General features: G+C 41.1%; 1 protein-coding gene across 2 annotated transcripts in view; it reads right to left on the reverse strand.

Annotated features, from left to right (window-relative positions):
* Nucleotides 1–19,963, reverse strand: part of rundc3b (RUN domain containing 3b) — a 28,022-nt gene extending 8,059 nt beyond the window's left edge. Inside the window, exons 1-8 of one of the 2 annotated variants that reach the window (XM_034174822.1) lie at nt 19,770–19,963; nt 11,122–11,237; nt 8,664–8,797; nt 4,655–4,740; nt 4,077–4,166; nt 3,294–3,374; nt 3,040–3,214; nt 238–395 (exon numbers count right to left, since the gene is read on the reverse strand). In XM_034174822.1, coding sequence (XP_034030713.1) covers nt 238–395; nt 3,040–3,214; nt 3,294–3,374; nt 4,077–4,166; nt 4,655–4,740; nt 8,664–8,797; nt 11,122–11,237; nt 19,770–19,864 — 935 coding nt within the window. In that variant the 5' untranslated portion in view covers nt 19,865–19,963. The remainder of the gene's footprint in view (nt 1–237; nt 396–3,039; nt 3,215–3,293; nt 3,375–4,076; nt 4,167–4,654; nt 4,741–8,663; nt 8,798–11,121; nt 11,238–19,769) is intronic. The other variant, XM_034174821.1, reaches the window with a different exon arrangement.
* Nucleotides 19,964–20,447: the final 484 nt, after the last annotated feature.

Raw genomic sequence — 20,447 nt, forward strand, 5'->3', positions numbered from 1 at the left:
TCACACCGTTTGTATTAATTCATGATTGATGTCCAAGCAACATATGTGCTACTGCACAGAGATGCAGACTTTGAATTTGAATTTTGAATTTGCCTTGAATCTTTCGAAACATTTGACAAAATTACAAAAACTGGCACTGTCCAACTACTTGCACATGCAGCTGTACGTTCTCTACACCTAATGGACAACATTATGTCAGCTCTGACAAATGTGAAAAACAGAACAAAATGAACTCACAGTTGGTCCTGTAGTTCCAGTATAATGTACTCGAGCTGTTCTTTTTCCACTGTGTGGGAGAGGTGCACGTCTGCCAGGCTCTGCTGAAGAGCTTTGTTATGAGATACCGCCTCTGCCAGCTGGGCTTCCCGCAGTCGGACCAGCTCTTCCAGGTAACCCTAACAATCAGGCAAATACACGGTTTTTCCGTTGTTTGTTTCATTGGCATTACACGTACGGTTTCACGAGTGCATGTCAGGCATGGCATATTACTGCTTACTTATCACCACTTGCTTTTTCTGTGTGGAAAAAAAAAAAATTCTTCACACAACATTTAAAATCCCAAACAATAAGCAATGTTTCAGCCACCTCAGAAATTTGATCAAGAGTTTAACAGTACATCCAGAAAGTATTCACAGCACTTCACTTTTTCTACATTTTGTTATGTTACAGCCTTATTCCAAAATGGATGAAATTCATTTTTTCCTGAAAAATTCTACACACTATACGTATACTCGTATACCCCAAGTTTTTCTGAGATTTTTTCAATTTTACTAAAAATGAAAAAACTAAGAAACCACACGTACATAAGTATTCACAGCCTTTGCCATGAAGCTCAAAATTGAGCTTGGGTGGATCCTGTTTCCACTGATCATTCTTGAGATGTTTCTACAGCTTAATTGGAGTCCACCTGGGGTAAATTCAGTTGATTGGACATGATCTGTAAAGGCACACACCTGTCTACATATAAGGTCCCACAATTGACAGTGCATGTCAGAGCACAAATCAAGCATGAAGTCAAAGGAATTGTCTGTAGACCTCTGAGACAGGATTGTCTCAAGGCACAAATCTGGGGAAGGGTACAGAAACATTTCTGCTCATTAGAAGGTCCCAATGAGCACAGTGGCCTCCATCTGTAAATGGAGGAAGTTCAAATCCACCAAGACCCTTCCTAGAGTAGGCCGCCCATCTGAACTGAGTGATCGTGCAGAAGTGCCTTAGTCAGGGAGGTGACCAAGAACCCAATGGTCACTCTGTCAGAGCTCCAGCATTCCTCTGTGGAGAGAGGAGAACCTTCCAGAAGGACAACCATCTCTCCAGTAATCCACCAATCAGGCCTGTATGGTAGAGAGGCCAGACGGAAGCCACTCCTTAGTAAAATGCACATGGCAGCTCACCTAGAGTTTGCCAAAAGGCACCTGAAGGACTCTCAGACCATGGGAAACAAAATTCTCTGGTCTGATGAGACAAAGATTGAACTCTTTGGTGTGAATGCCAGGCGCCATGTTTGAAGGAAACCAGGCACCACCCCTACAGTGAAGCATGGTGGTGGCAGCATCATGCTGTGTGGATGTTTTTCAGCAGCAGGAACTGAGAGACTAGTCAGTATTGAGGGAAAGATGAATGCAGCAATGTACAGAGATCCTGGATGAAAACCTGCTCCAGAGTGCTCTTGACCTCAGACTGGGTGACGGTTCATCTTTCAGCAGAACAATGACCCTAAGCACACAGCCAAGATATCAAAAGTGTGGCTGCAGGACAACTCTGTGAATATGCTTGAGTGGCCCAGCCAGAGCCCAGACCTGAGTCCAATTGAACATCTCTGGAGAGATCTGAAAATCGTTGTGCACTGACGCTCCCCACCCAACCTGTTGAAGCTTGAGAGGTGCTGCAAAGACGAATGGGCAAAACTGCCCAAAGATAGGTGCACCAAGCTTGTGGCATCATGTTCAACAAGACTTAAGATTGTAATTGCTGTTAAAGGTACATCAACAAAGTATTGAGCAAAGGCTGTGAATACTTATGTACACGTGATTTCTTAGTTTTTATTTTTAATAAATTTGCAAAAATGTATTAATTTTGTTGTCATGTTGTCATTATGGGGTGTTGTGAGTAGAATTTGAGGGAAAAAAACATTCATTTACTCCATTTTGGAATAAGGCTGTAACATAACAAAATATGGAAAAAGTGAAACGCTGTGAATACTTTCCGGATGCACAGTACAAATCAGTACCTAAATATAACATCTGTACATGTCATCATATTGGTGTTGGCATAACAGATGCACATTCTAAAAATAAAACCCATTAAGATAAGCCGCTTCATTCTCATGAATATGCAATTGTATGTACCAAGCAACACTAAAATTTAATGAGCTCATGCACAAGTCAGAAGATGCAAGGATCAGTTTTGGAGTTGTGCCAGAAAGAGCATACGGCAAACTTATGCCAAATCTACAGAGTGAAAAAAGGGAGAAGCCGGAGCAATTTGCTATTGTTTACTTTCACAAGAAAAATAATTTCATCAAAATGTAATCTACTCCCAATAAGGCATCTTTGGTCTAAGTCATGAATCCCTACAATTTATTCATTCATGTCCATAAAACAAAAGTACTTCAATTTCAGTAATATGCAAATACATCCACCAACAACAAAAGCAATCAGCTTATCTACTCCCATTTATGTACCTACCTATTGTGTAAGTATGAACTGCCCACCATTTATTGACTTTTGTCCACACAAAATCACTTCATTTCAAATATAGAAATATATGCCTCAAACAACTCAAAAAATTTTAGAAACTTATCTACCTGCCAAGTATCAAGTGTTGGCCACGTTGTTGTCATGTTCTTATGAATTTGTTCATACACAGACAGACAGCATGTCATCATAATGTTCTGCATACTAAGTGAATGGTGGCAGGACATAAAAACGCACTTCTATTAATTACTGTGCAGACATGATGGAAAATATCTAACTATCCTTCATTAGCAGCGTCTTTATTCATCGAACAGATGTCACATGAAACCCATGGAGGTGATACCTTCTGTTCCAGTGCCATGCGATACTTCTGCTCAAAGCGCTTGCACTTGCTAAACAAGTTGCTCTGCTCAGTAAAGATGGAGGCGGCAGTTGCAGTTTTGTCAGGTGTGCTGCTTTCACTGCAGCTGCTCCCCACAGTCCTCATCTCTTCCTCATCGCTGCTGATGCTGTCTGCACTGCACGGGGAGACGGGCAGTACCTCAGTATCAGCGCACTGGCTGCAGTGTCCAGTGATGATAAACTGACCTCACGTACCTCTGAGTGAACTTCAGGTAAGGCGTGTAGTCGATCACAGCGGGGCAGGTGCCGTCCAGACCCGCCCCTTTCAGACAGAAGCTTACAAGAGACAACAGAGTGGAAAATTAAACCTTGCTGATTCACTTGCACTGACTGCATGATAGCATGTCACCAAACTAAAAAACAAGCCATTTAAGGATTAAATACAGCATATAAGGGGGAAGATTCTACATGCACAGTGAAAGAACTGCTAAGATGATTAGCATGAAAACCTCAAGTATATTTAGATGTAAACGATAGTTAAAAGTGTTTTTGCTCAATGTTGGTCAGCGGTTCGTGTCCCGTCTTGCTTATATTTAATGCATGTTCTCTCATTACACTATTCTGGAGTGCCTGCAAATGATGCAGCAAATGTGAAGTATCAGCTGCCCTGTGATTTACTTCCTGAAATGCTGATGCATTGCTCACATTGCAAAACAATGATGTGACAGCAGGAAAAGCCTCTGAAATGGTGACTAAATATGCAACTTAACAGGCAAAGGATATGAGCATATAACAGTGGTGCAACACTGCTTAGAGTAACCACAACAATATAGTAGTTTTTACTAGTCCTTATATTTTCTTGATTGACTGTAAAACAGCGCGTGTGTGTTCTCCCAACAAGTGCACCATGCCAGTCAACTATCCTCTCATTTTTAACTGTTAAATTTAGAGCTTTGTACCAACCACAAAATGTGGTGCATATTATGTTCCTCTTCCTAGTGACAGCTGCGGTAAGAAATACCCGTTAATCATTTGTACCTGAAGTCAATTGTGTTGAGTCCGATGAACGTGTCTGCTAGCAGCCCCGCCTCCTCACCCAACATGATGGCACCATCCTCATAAAACCTCCTACAAACAACAGAGTGTTTTAGGTGTTCATTGAGCACACAGTCCTTAAAATAAACTGAGTCCACACCAAAGCAGAGCTGGACATTGGTTGATACCTCCATGAGGTCACATCTGAAATATCAGAGGGGCTAAATGTTCAGTTTTTTGTTAATTTGCTGCACTTTGACATTACAGAGTAAGAATTAAGTCCTATACAGGCTTTAAGGCCCGCTGGTGCTGTTGCGTATTCCTGGATTCTACAGTGTGAAGTGGATGAGCTCCTACAACAACCTCTGGATGGGAGACCAATCCATCACAGGTTAATTCCCTAGCTAAGGCTGGTGCCCATTTACAGCTAGCTGAACTGAGACAATGCAGAGGAAGTGTCTTCTTCAAGGACACAGACAGGTAGACTGACCAGAATCAGACTGATAGCTCAGCTCCCCTTGACCCACTGAGCTACCTACAGAACAACGGTTCTTAAAACTATACAAGTTACAAATAAAGACCTGGTGGTTTTAAAGTCCCTCAGTGCAGACGAGATGTATTCAGCAAGTCTTTTCTCCATCAGGACCAGTCTGATCCATGCTCTGCCCTGCAGAGAAACAAACACTCAGCTGTTAGAAGGTACTCTAATCATCTACACAGATAAACCAGGAACAGTCTGTAAAAGACAATGACAAATTTAGTAACAGCATCAAATGTGCATTAACAGCTTGACTGAATCAGCACAAGGTAGCTGATTATTAATGTTGCAAGCCACGCAAAACCTTCTGGCATTTTCAGTATCTGAATTTAAATGAGGTTGACTGACATATTTCGCAAGTCAAGACTCACAAACAAATTCAACAATAGCAGAATGTTTGTAACAACTAGTTTCAGTTTTGCAGATGATGTCATTCTGTTGACGTGTACTGGGCAGAGTGTGAAGGGTGATTAGGACCACCACCTCCAAATCTGGGTCAGGGAGAGTTACTGCCCCAAGTGGAAGAGGTCAAGTATCTCAAGGTGTTGTTCTTGTTGGTGGAAAGTCAAAACCATCAGGTTGCACCAGAACATCAAGTAAAGTGAAGTCTTGGAGCATGAACTGGTCCTGCACTTTGCTGCAACCACAATACCACTGAACTGCCTTGGGTCCTGGATGGCAACCACCCAGACAGACAAGTCCACCCTCACATCTCTAAAATAACCATGTGTCTGACACAGCTAGGTATAGGCACATGTGTGCTGAGATATTCAACCAGTCCCTTTCTCAGTGCACAATTCCACACCTACTTGAAGTCCTCAAACAATCCTTCCCATATCAAAGAAGAACACCATCAGCAGCCTCAATGACTACCGCCCTGCACAGTGCCATTTACACCAATCTTTATGAAGTGTCTTGGAAACTGGTCTGGAGTCACATCACAACAAGCATACCATCCACACTTGATCCTCATCAGTTCGCATACAGAGCAAACTAGTCCACAGAGGACATCATACCTACAGTCCTCCACACCACACTAACACAACTGGTACCAAACAGACTGGTCACAAAACCTCTGAACTTAGGACTCTCACAACACATCTGCTACTGGGTTGGAGACTTTCCGACAGACCGCCCTCAGAGAGTCAGCGTAGTACCCCATCTCTCCTCAGCATTCAGCATCAGCAACAGCTCCTCTCCCAAGGCAGTGTACTGATCCTCCTACTCTACACCCATGACTGAATTCCCACCCACACGAGTAATGGCATCATTAGTGCTTGCTCACAGGGGGTCGTTTTGACCGTTGGGGTTTTACATAATTATTGTATGGCCTTGCCTTACAATATAAAGCGCCTTGGGGCAACTGTTTGTTGTGATTTGGCGCTATATAAAAAAATTGATTGATTGATTAAGTTTACTAAAGACACAACAGTGGTGGGGCTCATCTCAGGAGGGGAGGAAACTGCATAGTGGAAGGAGGTCCAGCGGCTGTCGTATAGTGTGCAGAGATCAACCTGATCCTTAACACCTCCAAGACCAAAGAACTAATCATAGATTTCAGTAGAAATAAACCAGACATTCATCCAATTGGCATAAATGGAGAATGCATGGAGAGGAGAGGGACTTAGACTTCAGGATCTTGGGCACTCAAATCAAGGAGGACCTAACCTGGACAGCAAACACCACTGTGCTTCTGCCTGAGGCTCAATGGAGTCCTGAGGCTTCTCAGAAAGAACAAGAGAGTCTGTTGGCGTCTTTCTACCAGTGCTCCACTGAGTCAAAGCTGGGCTATGGCATGACTCTGTGGCACGCCAGCTGCACTGCTACCAAGAGGAAAGCACTCCAGAGGGTCATCAACATAATCCAAAAACTCAATGGATGCCCTCTTCCCTCTTTTGAGGCCATCTATAGCACTCACTGCCTCAGGAGAGCCCACAGCATCCTCAGAGACTCATCCCACCCTGGTCATCACATCTTTGAACTGTTACCCTCAGGGAGACGCTTCAGAGCCATCATGCCCACAACTAACAGACTGAAAAAGTTTTTACCCCAGAGCTGTCAATGCACTGAACACTGCACACACCTGATACCACTTGATCATTCAGTACAGATTATTACCTCCGCCAAGAAGGTTATGTTTTTGGTCGCGTCCGTTTGTTTTTTGGTTGGTTGGTAGGTTTGTTAGCAGGATTACTCAAAAAAATCCTCAACGGATTTCAATGAAATTTTACCAAGGGTGTAGCTTGGTCAAACTTAGAAGTCATTAAATTTTGGTAATGATACGGAACATGATCCTAATCCAGTAATTTTTTAAGGATTCTTTATCACTGCAGGATAGGGCCAATTTCAACATTTTTGCATCTAACTTCATGAAGACGGGTCATAAAGGCTGAACAAAAATTAAGTTACAACACAACAATAATTTAGCATTTGTTTCTCCTCACTGAATAAACTTATTAGAAAAAAGAAAAAAAAAACTTGTGTAGTTCATGCAGTTTCTCTTTATAAATACATTTGTTGAAGATCTAAGGGTTTAACCCTCTGGGGCCGACGGCGTCGTATACGACGGCTGAGACCAAGCTTTACTAAATTATAAATAACTTTTTAATGATATGAGATAGAAACGTACTTTTTTTTTGCTGAAAGATTAACTCTGCGGACTTTCCAGCCACCGTCCACCATCTGTGTACTCCTCACAGAAGCTGTGTGATGACGTGAGCAATGTGAGTGTCCAATCGGAATTGGTTCACCGTCACATGGTTTTTCAAAATCCAATCATAGGGCAGATTCACCTCACGTGACACCCCAAAGATTGTTTTTAGGAGTGATGTGGCCCATTTGAATACCCCCTGGCTGCTCCAATTCGCCCTGCGCCATTACGCACAGCAAAAGTGAAAGTGAGCAGACGGAGAGCCTCTCATAAAATCTCACATGCTCAAACAGTGTGTGAGTATCAGGATTGCTCAACTAGTTTTCCTGTGAATGTTACTGGATAAGCCTGTGACAAGCTCTCTCGCTCCGGCGTAAAGCACTGTTTACCATATCAATGGAGCAAGGGGGGAGGGGCCGCTCCTCAAACTGAATGAGCCTTGAAGTGTGACTGTTGCTTTCAGAGCAAGCGAGAACAAACACACAGTCAACTTCATAGTAGAAGTTTGTGATGTGACCTTTGTGTAATAGCAGACAGAAACTGCTTTGAGATGAAGACAAAGAAAATGCATAGACCATTTTGTATATATTGTTCAAAATGTGCATTTGTGTTTATTGTTTGAACCTTTTTGTTGTACAGTCTTTCACACAAGAATCCAAATTACCTTTATAAAGTGTCAAAACAGTTGTTTATTATAGTTTACTGTGTGTTTTGAATAAATGTGTGAGGTAAATTATTTTCTGCTTTACTCTTTCCTTTCTTATTTCTGATTCTAAACCTTTATTACACTAATAAAACACAACTATAGCATATATATTTTGAAAGTACAGGTTGTCCGGAAAAAAGAGACATAAAACTTGATTGTGGGATGCAAGGAGAGCTGTTAACAGCAATAATAAAACATTTATGCCAGGCGAGTGAACTGTCCAAAAAATGCCCTCAGACCCCAGAGGGTTAACCACTGAATCTGAAACATGACGGTAGATGCGTGAAACGACGTGGAATAAGTCTCTTTGCCAAAGGGTATTCCATGTGACATCAGTGACCCTATGGCCTTGGTGGAGGTTTGTGCTCTCCAAGTGCTTCTAGTTTATGTTTGGGAATATGAAAATTCAGACAGTTTGACACATTTTCCAATTTTTACTTTACTATTATGTACTTATATAAAGTCATGACACATGAAACACTTTAACTCTAGATATGTCCAGATTCAGGGCAGAAGATGAAGTGACTCATGCAAACCTGAAAAAAGCATAGAATTGTAATATTTCACCAAAATAAATGTCATTTTTCTGTTAATCTCCTCATCATTTGAAGAGTCACATTATTTTCTTACTGTGCGTGTCAAGCAGTTAATGTGAACAGTTTTCACACCCGATTCCAAAGACAGTGTGGCCCTCACCTTAGCTCTCGATGATCGCACGTTCTCCATCATCTCGATGCTTCGCATGCAATTATGAGGAACTTTACTGCAAGCGACTCTTACGTAATCCCAGAAACTACGGGGACTCTCGTATCCAAACCAAGTTATCTGACCTGAGGGAAAAAAAGATGATTTTTATACAGCAAACCACTATATTTACATGAACATTATAATTTTGTGACATAAAAAGGTGCAAAGTTTCAACCTCTTTCTTAACCAGAAATGACAATGATGTCATGTAAACTTTATTGATTTGAATTTTATGATCCTCGTGAATCAACTGAATGTTAAGATTCATGTTGGTCGGTGTACCTGATATTTAATTGATTGCATTTTCTCAATATGCAATATAACACATAGTAAGACATGTCTTACCCAGTCAAAAGTCTGACTGATGTAATCATGACTTCCTATATTCTTTTCTAGCAGGGGGCCTTTATCACCTCAACAGATCACCTCAAGCAACCACACTTGCACACTTACACTTAAAGGCATCAAATGTCACAAATATATTCTGTTCTGTAGCTTTCATGATGCTCAACTGTATTGGTTGTCAGAACAGCATTTTTTTTAAGTCAAATTAATTTAGTGTTTGTTGTCAATATCCCAGCCTCCAAACATGATGGCTTTGGATACAAAAATGTTTGTTTTTTTTGTGGATTTTTGTCCATTTGTACTATAATCCCATTGGGTTAACCCTTGTTCGCTGTCTTATACAAGTTTAAAGCAGTGGCTCAATATTTACTGTTGTCCGTCACTATTCAAATGCACCCCCCCACCCTTGCCTATACATATCATTAGTACGAGTTTCAGCTGGCTCATACCCTTAAGAATACTGTATATACATGTTAAATATTGCAGCAGCAATTTGCTGCCACCATTTCTCAACCTACAAATAAAGGGGGTAACACACAAACAAGCCACGATGCACACAACAGAGACAATAACAATAAAAACAGTGTCCACGACATCATCATCATCATGGCTGCCAACAAAGACTGTGTGTGTATGTATGTGGGAAAGCTATGAATCTATGTGCACAGTATGGTACGGTGTATCCGGAAAGTATTAACAGCGCTCAACTTTTTCCACATTTTGTTATGTGACAGCCTTATTTCAAAATGGTGTAAATAAATTTTTTTCCCCTCAAAATTCTACTCACAACACCCCATAATGACAACATGAAAAGTTTTTTTTTTTATTTCACGTGCCTTTTACTAAGGAGTGGCTTCTGTGTGGCCACTCTACCATACAGACTAGATTTGTGCCTCGAGACAATCCCGGCTCAGAGGTCTCCAGACAATTCCTTTGACTTCATGCTCGGTTTGTGCTCTGACATGGCCTGTCAACTGTGGGACCTTATATGTAGACAGGTGCGTGTCTTCCCAAATCATGTCCAATCAACTGAATTTACCCCAGTTGGACTCCAATTAAACTGTAGAAACATCAAGAATGATCAGTGGAAACAGGATGCATCTGAGCTCAATTTTGAGCTTCATGGCAAAGGCTGTGAATACTTATGTATGTCTGATTTCTTAGTTTTTTCATTTTTAATAAATTTGCAAAAATCTTTAAAAAAAAAACTTTTTTCACATTGTCATTATGGGGTATTACGTGTAGAATTTTGAGGGGGAAAATGAATTTCATTCATTTTGGAATAAGGCTGTAACAACAAAATGTGGATAAAGTGAAACGCTGTGAATACTTTCTGGACGCACCGCATGTGTAATGAGGTGTGTGATATTATGAATTAAGGCTGATTCATGCTGTTCCATCTCCGCAGCTCCGTAGCAACGCAGAACCCTCTGCGTCACTGCAAACCCTCTCGAGCCTCTTTTGCACAGCCTGACATGCACCTCACAAAAACTGAAACTACACATCGAAATGGCAGAGACCACACGGGCTGTGATTGGTCACTTTCCCAGTTTCACCCCATCTTTCATCATTTTTAAAGGGGGGGGGGGGGTGGAGCGGGCAGCACCACAGCAGACAGAACACCCCCATCCCCCTTACCCCGACTCCCCTTAGACACCCGGCAACAACACAAACAACAGATGACACCCCGATGTCAGCATGAGCCACTACCCTGGCAGACTGAACCAGAGGGGCAGCTGAGGGTCATGGCCAAAAAAAACCCAAACAAGTCCTAGAGTCACCAGTCAATCCGAAAGTGCCACTGACCCCCTCATAATGGGTGAGACTAGGGCCCCGCCACCTGCACCCACTGACCAGTGTTTTTTTCTTAATTTTGCACACATAAATTTACTGAATGGCATTCACCCATGTTTCCTGTTTTGTGCAAGTTTATAACAGAAAGAGAACCTATTTCACAGTGGTTCAATAATTACTGACTGCCTGTCACTAAAAATGTTATTTTTAAAAATGTGCATGTTGTTTTGCACGTGTAGTACAGCGGAGTTGCTGAGGAGCTTTCTACCTTTAAGTCGATGACTGAGGATATGCTCCAGGATGGAAACGAAGTTAATGAACTCTGGAGATGAGTCATCTATCGTTTCAAAGCAGGAGCGGTCCAGAAGAGTCTTCACTGAAAACCTGTACAACATTGATCAGAAACAGTTACTTGGCCTGGAACCAAAAGTGAGATATAATTAAATTTGGCTGGGTGGGGTGGTGGCTGTGTCTTGCTAAAAAACTGAATTCAAGGATTCAAAAGGAGTTTATTGTCATATGCACATAGGAACATGTTCCCTGCACAATGAAATGTGTTTACTGCATTTTTACCCATCCTAATTGCCAGTTAGGAGCAGAGGTCGCCTTTTTGACGCCCGGGGACCAGCTCCAGATGTATATCCCTGCCCTAGGTCACGAGCAGGGCTGAGCAAACCTTGACCAGCCTCATGACACACTTAAACAACAACACACATAAGCCGGTCCGGTACATGAACACATATAAAAGCACACACAAGGAAAGAATTGGGAAAAGAAAAAACCTCCATTGCTTCTGTGTTGAACTCACGCAGCAGCACAGGAGAACCCATAGCACAGAAAAACAGTCATAACAAAAACACAACAGACGACAGCCGAGACTTGCATGTGTCCAGTGTCCAGACAGCCCGGAAGGCCGCACGTGAGGCGGCATCAACAGGCCTTATCTGTCCATCCTGGGTGGGATCCCAGTCCTGAATCAGTCCACCAGAGTCTCAAGGTCCCACAGTCAACATCTCAGGACTGGGAAGGGAGGAAGGGAGGGGGAAGACGAGGAGCGAGGCTATCAGGAGTGTTCCTCGGGGGGAGGATTTTATCCCAGCGGCCTTGAAGGACAGATGGTGTTTGGAAACCAAATAGATATCCAGATTAACAGACGCCTGGCAGATTCCACAGTCTGAAACTTCAGAGTGGCTCCCAAATACATCTGAATAGAGGAGATGTGGTCTTACTGACGATCAAAGCAGTTTTCCAGTGCAGCCATTCTCCCCGAGATGGATTCCAACGTGCGGTTGACACCCGCCGACTGAGCTGACACTGCCCTTCCAATCGAATCAATCATGTGGGGCAGCCTGGACGGGCCAATTAATGCCGCCTCCACCTTCTTAATTTTCCGGTAAACCAGTGCTATGGCCGCCCCACACAGCAGAAACCCGGTCATCACAGCTCCAAATAAGTAAACATCTTCAACGTCCTCCACAGACAACGTGTACAGGCACATGACTTGCCACCTCCACCAGCTGTCCATCACGTAACCCGCCACATGTGTAGGACAGGTCGGGTCCTCCGCTCCTGAGTGTCTTGTGGAAAAAATAGTGTCAACTGTGTTCAGAGACCACTTGATCAGATCCATTTTGCCGTTTTCCAGAGGAGCAGGGCTGGCAGCCTCACAGACAAAACACACTACAGTAGCAGGAAAGTTGGGGAGGGAGGAGGAGAGAAAAATGCGACCGTCCCGACCGAGAGCAAGAAGGCAAAAAAAAAAAAAAAAAAAAAATTATGCAAACATACTATGGCAACACACTTCCAAAAAAAAGACAAAAGAAGAAAATGCTCAAAGCGAATTATTGCATTCAGCATTTAAACAATTCAGTGGCTCATTACAACACCAGAACAAAAAGGTGTGTGGCCCCAAAAATGTAATCAGGCTCCTGGGAGGAAACTAACCAGAATGTGGTAATCTCACAGGCAAACCAGCTGTGCCTAATCTTATTGAAGCACAGAGCAGAGTTAATGGACGATGTGTAGCCGAGGTTTGTGGAGCCGTATCTGACTTCACATCGCCGCTGAGCGGATGTGTGACCACAGAGCGTGCGCTTACTGTGCAAATAGAAAAAACCCACAGCCAGCCCACCAACAATTTTTAATAAACACATTTATTAATAAAATCATTCACAGAGTGAAAAGTTACAAGAACAGATGATTTATAAGAGTTTGTGCTTTTCAGCTTTAATTAAAAATACTACCGTGTTCAGTGATCCTTTTTTCCCTTCTTTTTTTGGGTGTGTGTTTTTCTCCTGTAGTAGTTTTCTTTTTAGGTTTTTTTTTTTAATGCATAGACGTTGATTAGACACAGGCTCAAAATTCAAGTGGCTCTAGTCACAAGAAGACTGTTGCTAGGTGACAAAGGATAATGGGCACCACCTTATTATCTGTGCCCACCCTGCCAGAGGAGGATAATGAAATTGGGCCAGTCTACATGTCCATGAGCAAAATCCAAAGATACAGACTTAAAATTTACATTCACATATTACTGTGCCTTAGTCTTACTCCACAATTAATTAGATCCAGGGTTGGTTCTGGATTCTATAATATTCCAAACCAATCTTGAATATTCAGAAATATAGTCATTTTTGGACCCAGAGGATGTGAATAAAAGAATCTGGACTGAATGAGTCTTGGATTTTACTCAAATAAGACTTCTTCTTTCACCAGAGCCCCGTTAGCCTTCTTGTGGTCAGGGTTCCTGTTAGCCCGTCAAGGTTAGTGGGTCCACGTTGTATTTCACCCCAACAGGCAATGCCCTACTGGATCTGTTATCCAGGTGTCATGATGCAGACGAGGGGCTGGATTTTGATACCTGGTTAAGTTACAACTAGAGGTTAGGATCATCAATACTGGGAAGGTCTAGGTATATTTACTACCAAAAGAAGAATTTCTGTACAAAGCATGGTAGCCATCTTATGAAATGGCTACAATTTAAAAAATTTGAGTGGCCCACTGGGAGTTTTAAAAACAGTAAGGTCTAAGAAGTATTTTTGCCTAATTTGGTGCTTGTACCACCATTTGAAAGATTCCCCTGAACTCTTCTACGTTACACAAGTACGACAGATTCCAAGTCATAGCAGCTAAGTCATTTCAGTGCAGTGGTGCTCCGACATCGAGCAGCTACAACAGAGCAATGTATTCCTGTATTACTACTTTATGACCTCCACCTGTCGGCTGCTTATTAACTATCAATTATTGCTACTTTGAATTGTAAATTTTGTATATATATTCTGTTTTAATTGTTTTCCTGTCATGATTAATTTATTTTGGTATGTTGTGTGGTTTTAGTCTGTTTCTATGTTACTGGGACTACGGATGGAAATTAGCATCCTGCTATAATCTGGCATGTTTACATGTAACAATGTTCATTAATATGCATTGTCCCATTTCAAATAAACATAAATGAGAGGTTTCATTTTAAAAATATTGAACAATTAAAAATTATTAATCTTTTTGTGGAACTTGTGCTGCCATTTTGAATTTCAACAGAAATCTCACAGTCTTGTGTGTTGTTGTCACAGAAACTAAAAACATGGATACAATATGGATACTTGCTTCATGACACTACTGTGTTATTAGTAGTAGTATTGCAATTATTACTGCAATACATTGGTCATAGGTTCTTTATACAACTGGGTTGTGTTGGAGCACCACTGCATAGAAATGTCTCATACCTACATTTAAAAATTAAAATAAAATAAAAACGTATTTCTTTTGTGCCCTTCAATAAATCAACAGAAAATCCAAGTCTGAAATTCTCTCCAATGGGGGTGTTTCTCGACACCCCCATTGGAGAGAATTGTTGTCTTTTTTGCATATTTCATTGAAGAAATTTATCATTTATCAAGTTAGAAACCTTGTTTCCAAATTTTAAAGATCTTGATTTCTTTAGAGGTGTAGTAGTCAGTACATAACATGCAGTAGTTGATGATTATAAAATAAAATGACTTATGAACTGCAGCAGACTATTTAAAATACATGTATTTTTAAAAAGGTGAAAAGTGGTCATAAATTTTACTCATTGATATTAATTTATGAATATTAGATATTTCATAGCTTCTTACTTTTAAAATATTTGGGCATGTTTATTGCAGACTTTGCATGAACCATGGAGAGAGCTTAACCAGCTCGGTGAAAAATCACAAGACCATTAAAGGATGTTCTAGTTTTTAAAAAATTATCTATTTTTAATACACTTCTGCATCAGTTTTGCCTCGAAGGCTGTTGGCTTTGTTTCTTGAATTGTTCCTCTCCACCCCCACAGACTGAATCCTGCCTCCATTCATTTTGCCATCACTCATCCTCCATCTGTGATGGAAGTGATGGAGATCTGGAGACAGGAAGCCAGGACTGCTCCACTCAACGGAGCCAGCAGCACCTGCGTCTCATCGATTTGCCTTCACGTTTGAGTGTTTAGGATGACAATCACATGCCAGTGGTCCCAAACACATCATGCACGGCTTCCAGGATGCCTGCAAACTGTGGCATGTTCTTTTAAATGGCTACACTCGTCCCCAAACAGCTGAGTCAGCGCCAGCTATTGGTGCATTTTCAGATTGTGCAGTTTAAGGGGGCACGTTTTAATTAAAACCGCACCTCAGTGTTTTCCTTTCAACTTGTCGTTTCAACTCTTCTGTCTCAAACGTACCACCGAGAATATCGGTCACTAACTGGCATCTGTCAGGGACACCAAGGAAACCACAAATCAATACTGAGAGCAGAGTCCTTTTCACATCAGCTGACAGACAGAATGGGGAAACAGACCAGCTGCATGCGCATGAGTGCACGCCTCAGCAGCTTTAAGAATCTAAGAGTAAACAACATTTCAAACTGACCAAAGTTCAGACAATGTGATTTAGAATCTTGCAGAGTAAGTAAGTTAAGTTCCTTCAGCTGCTCCCTTGTTTTCACTCGTGGTCGCCACAGCAGATCCAGATCCTGTATGCTGATTTTGCATAAGTTTTATGCCAGATGCCCTTCCTGACGCAACTCCACATTACATGGAGACATATGGTGGCAGGGGTGGGGTTTGAACCAGGAACCTTCCACACAGAAACCAAGCGCACTAACCATTTGGCCACCACCCCTAGAATCATGTAGAGTAAGGCTGAGATTTAATGACCTTATTTTTCCCTCAAACTTATTTTAAAAGACAGATAAAATCCCATCAAGCACCACACAGAGACAAAGCAATTTAATTAGTTAATATAGCAATTTAATTTAATATATTTTTAATATATTAAATATATTTTTAATATATTAAATATAATATATTTTTAATATATTAAAAAATATATATATATATATATATATATATATATATATATATAATACATACACCTGGGCAGATTCATTCAGACATTTTGTACCAATAGTGTGTCAAAAATTAAAGAAGTAGGTTCTGAGCATTATTTCATAGCCTTCTCATATTATAGTGGATTTTTTAACTCCTAACATGTCCCATTCACAGATTAAATACCTCAACAAATTTTTCAAAAAAATATTTCCAAAAGAAGCCAACTGTTCTGTGCAATATGCAAATGTGGAAAATCCCAAAAGTGGAGCCATAATCAGAATTCTGCTACTGTGAAAATAATGTTCAAATTTTCTGAAATTTTATGTCGTTCAGAAATCATCTTGGAGTCTTGTTTTGAATTCACACACATGGAGCGCTATCCCCAAAACTTCAATTCAGTTAGTGATAAGGCACAACAGAAGAAAAGTGAGTCGCGTACAGAATAACGTTACCGAGACCGCTAACTACGTTCCAATTAGCAGGGTTAGCACATTTTTGGGCATGTTGGTTTCTTTTAACATACAAAATAGGTCATGGATATTGTTACAGTAACCGTAACTATGTGTATGTAGGTTATAGGTTATTATTACGGCTCTAAACTTAACCTAATACAACAAATCTTACAAAGATACATGAACCCAAAGAATAACTGAAACAAGAAATGTTGGTTGATATGGAGTAAAAAAACAAAACAAAAGGTCTTCTGTCTGAAAAAAATCAAACCCGTGTCCCGCATGAAAGACGGGGACCCTTACCACCATACTAACGACACACCTACCAACACACACAGAGTCACACAACACCATCTACGGCCACAAGTATAGCCCCAAGACTTAGAGTTAAGGCTGCCATTGATGCCTTTACGGTGTCAAATCACGTTCTCACTGGGGAGGCCAAGATTCTGTTGTCAGTGTAAACAAGCGTTTGCGGTTGGTGGAGTGGACAAGCAACAAGCAACTTGTTTACAACATTGCGTCATTAATGAGGTGAGTTCAACCAATGTATTGTATTTAGAAGTTTAACTAAGATAATTTTGAGTCTTTAATGTGAGTTTTATAAAAAAAAAAAATAAAAAAAAAAGGTGGTGTTAGGGTTGCGTGTCGGGAACCGGTTCTTTTTGGGTATCCTTAAGAAATGATTCAATCCATTCAGTCCTTGAGAGTGGCCTTTGTTTTTAGGGGTGTTTATCAGGAAAATGATCATTTCTTTACATTGATTACAGACCCTGCAGCAGGTCTGTATAATCAACCGTTTCTGCAGTGCGGCTTAGTTTTGAACCTTGAACCAATGAAGCAGTGCTTCGATCTTCGATCTGCTGCTTTGTTGGTTCTTTGTTTTATTTCGCTTTATCTTAATTTTTCACCACTAAAACCCTAAAGAGCATATGTCTGTGAGTAATATTTACCTATTTTTATGTTAAACTGACCTGTTACGGTCTTCTGAAACAGTTGACAGATGCATTTTATAACTTAAAAACGGGACCAATGTTAATGCGTTAGCATGTCTATGGCATTTTCAATGTTAAAGTTAGCATTAAGCTGAGCCATTATCAAGCCTCCCTCCACAGCGCAGAAAGGATTCTGGGATACTCTAAAACCGTGAATAACCGTAACCCCTTTGTACAAAATAAAGGTAGGCAGGCCTGTCCAATACCTGTTCCAATACCAAAAAACAAGTCACCTAAAGAACCGAACGATTACAGGTCTATAGCACTAACATCTCTCGTTATGAAGACTTTTGAGAAAATTGTGAAAGAGGAGCTTTTAAGACAAACACAGGGAGTGTTAGACCCACTCCAGTTCGCATACAGATCTGGAAGGGGCGTGGATGATGCGATCTCCACTCTACTTAATCTGGCTTTGCAGCATCTTGAAGGTGCAAATACCTTTATTCAGATGTTATTTACTGATTTCTCCTCCGCTTTTAACTGCAAACAACAACATGTATTGGCAGAGCGATTAAGAGACATGAACATTGATGTTGGCCTAATTTTATGGATTATTGACTTTTTAACAAACAGATCGCAGAGAGTCAGAGTTAATGAAACTCTCTCCGATGCTGTTGTACCATCCACTGGAGTTCCTCAGGGCTGCATTTTATCTCCTTTGTTGTTTGTTCTTTATACTAATCTCTGTCAAAGCCAACATGATAATCATCACATCATAAAATATGCAGATGATTCAGTTATCCTGTCCCTTCTGCACGGTGATGACTCCACAGACCATAGCTTGGTCTTGCTGGACTTTTTAGAGTGGTGCCATTCATCCTCTCTATATATAAATGTGGACAAAACTAAAGAAATGCACACTGATTTCAGGAAAACACCACCTGTTCTGAATCAAATGTCCATTGATGGGAAGCCCATAGATGTTGTTGAGAATTATAAGTATCTGGGCACCCAAATTGACAATAAATTATCTTTTGAATTGCAGGTTAATGCAGTGTGCAGTAAGGCGCATCAAAGAATGCACTTTCTGCGAAAACTTAGGAATTACAACGTAGATGGTGTCTTCATGAAAATGTTCTACAGTTGCTTTGTGGAGTCTGTGTTAACCTTTTCCTTCCTGTGTTGGCTCAACTTATTGAACCTTAAGAATCGCAACCGTCTTTGTAATATTGTCAAGGAATGTGGTAAAATTATGGGAACTCAGTGCACGGACATCATGGACTTTTTTAAAACAAGGGTTGTGTCAAAAGCCAGGAAAATTATGGCGGATTCTGCACACCCTCTGCACCCACAATTTAAGTTTCTGCCCTCGGGCAGACGCCTGGTAATGCCCAGATGCAGAACCAACAGACTAAAAAACTCTTATTCCCACAGCCATTGCTCTCCTAAATAACACCCAAGGACCCACTGTTGCACTTAAGTCTACACTGACTTGCACCTTATTTCTTGGTTTTTGTTTTGTATATTTATTCTGCTGTGTTTTTATGAACTTGTATGATGTGTTTTTATGAATGCAATTTTTACTGCTGACTGCACCTGAATTTCCCCCATGGGGACTAAATAAACGATAAATCAAATCAAATCTGTCAAAGCCTGGTTGCTAATAACAGGCTCCTCTTTGCCACTGTTGCTCATTTGTAAAGAAAGAAAGCTTATCTTTTAAACACCTGATTTGGTCTTTGACTGAGATCAAAACTTTTTATGAGCCACAAACGGCCCCTGAGCCTGGGGTTTGAGTTTTGTTTACTGCATTATAATTGATGAATACAAAGCCTACCCTGTACAGAGAATGAGCAATTAGAACTGATGAGTGATTGGATTAGTGTTATTTTTAAAGAAGGCCAGAGATGGTGGTGGGCGTGGTTAGTCTGAGTGATTGACAGAAGAGACTAACGATGATGATGACGATGTCCACTTGGGTTGCTGTGAGGTAAAACACACACAGGCTTTTCCCCTGAAAACGTGCTGAAACAACATCCAAACACAAATTCATCGAGCATAAGTGTCAGATACATTAACTGTCTTAAATCCGTCTTAAGATACAAATTTAACTGAGCTGTAAACGTGCGCTCTTTGGAATAATTACTGAACCCATCCTCTCTAGTCTGTACGTACTCATTATTCCCACCTGCACACGGTGAGCAGGTTCCTCCGCTCCACTGCTGCGCTCCTGTTGGCGCTCCGTCTGCGGAGAAGCTGCAGCCCGGCGCTGAGGGAGGCCATCCCGGCTCCTGTCCGTCCGTGCCCGCAGCCACAGGCTGTGCGCTCTGCCTGCTCCTCGCCCCATGCGCCTCAGCAGGGAACACTGTCTGTGACCGACCGGAAGCGTCTGTCAAATCAGATCCAGTGAGAACGGAGGTAACTTCTGGTCAAAGCCTTCAGAATAAAAGCTCACTGCGCAGCAGTTTCTGCTTTATGTGTGAGAGTGAAACAGTGACCATCCAGAGTGAAAATCTGACAGATGCATTTTTGGCCAATGATAAAATAAAACTCGTACGTATCTTGTTATTCAATAATCTTCATTCTTTTACTCGTGTGCAACATATACGGCCACACTTCTTTTAAATATATTTATTATACTTCATGGACCACAGTGAACACTTCTTATTTGTATAAATATGATGTCCTAAAAAAACAACCCTATAATAAAAATTGACATGGTGGATCCTTGATCTCTGGACATAAATAGGAATAAACAAAATCTGTAGTTTTTGTCAAAAGCATTTCCTTTCAGACATTATTGGCATGAATGTCTTTCCATATATCTGAGCTGAGCTCTTGCTGCATGTCAGGATGTAATTTGTAA

This window comes from Thalassophryne amazonica, chromosome 7, assembly GCF_902500255.1.
Source record: "Thalassophryne amazonica chromosome 7, fThaAma1.1, whole genome shotgun sequence".
In the NCBI taxonomy this organism is placed as follows: Eukaryota; Metazoa; Chordata; class Actinopteri; order Batrachoidiformes; family Batrachoididae; genus Thalassophryne; species Thalassophryne amazonica.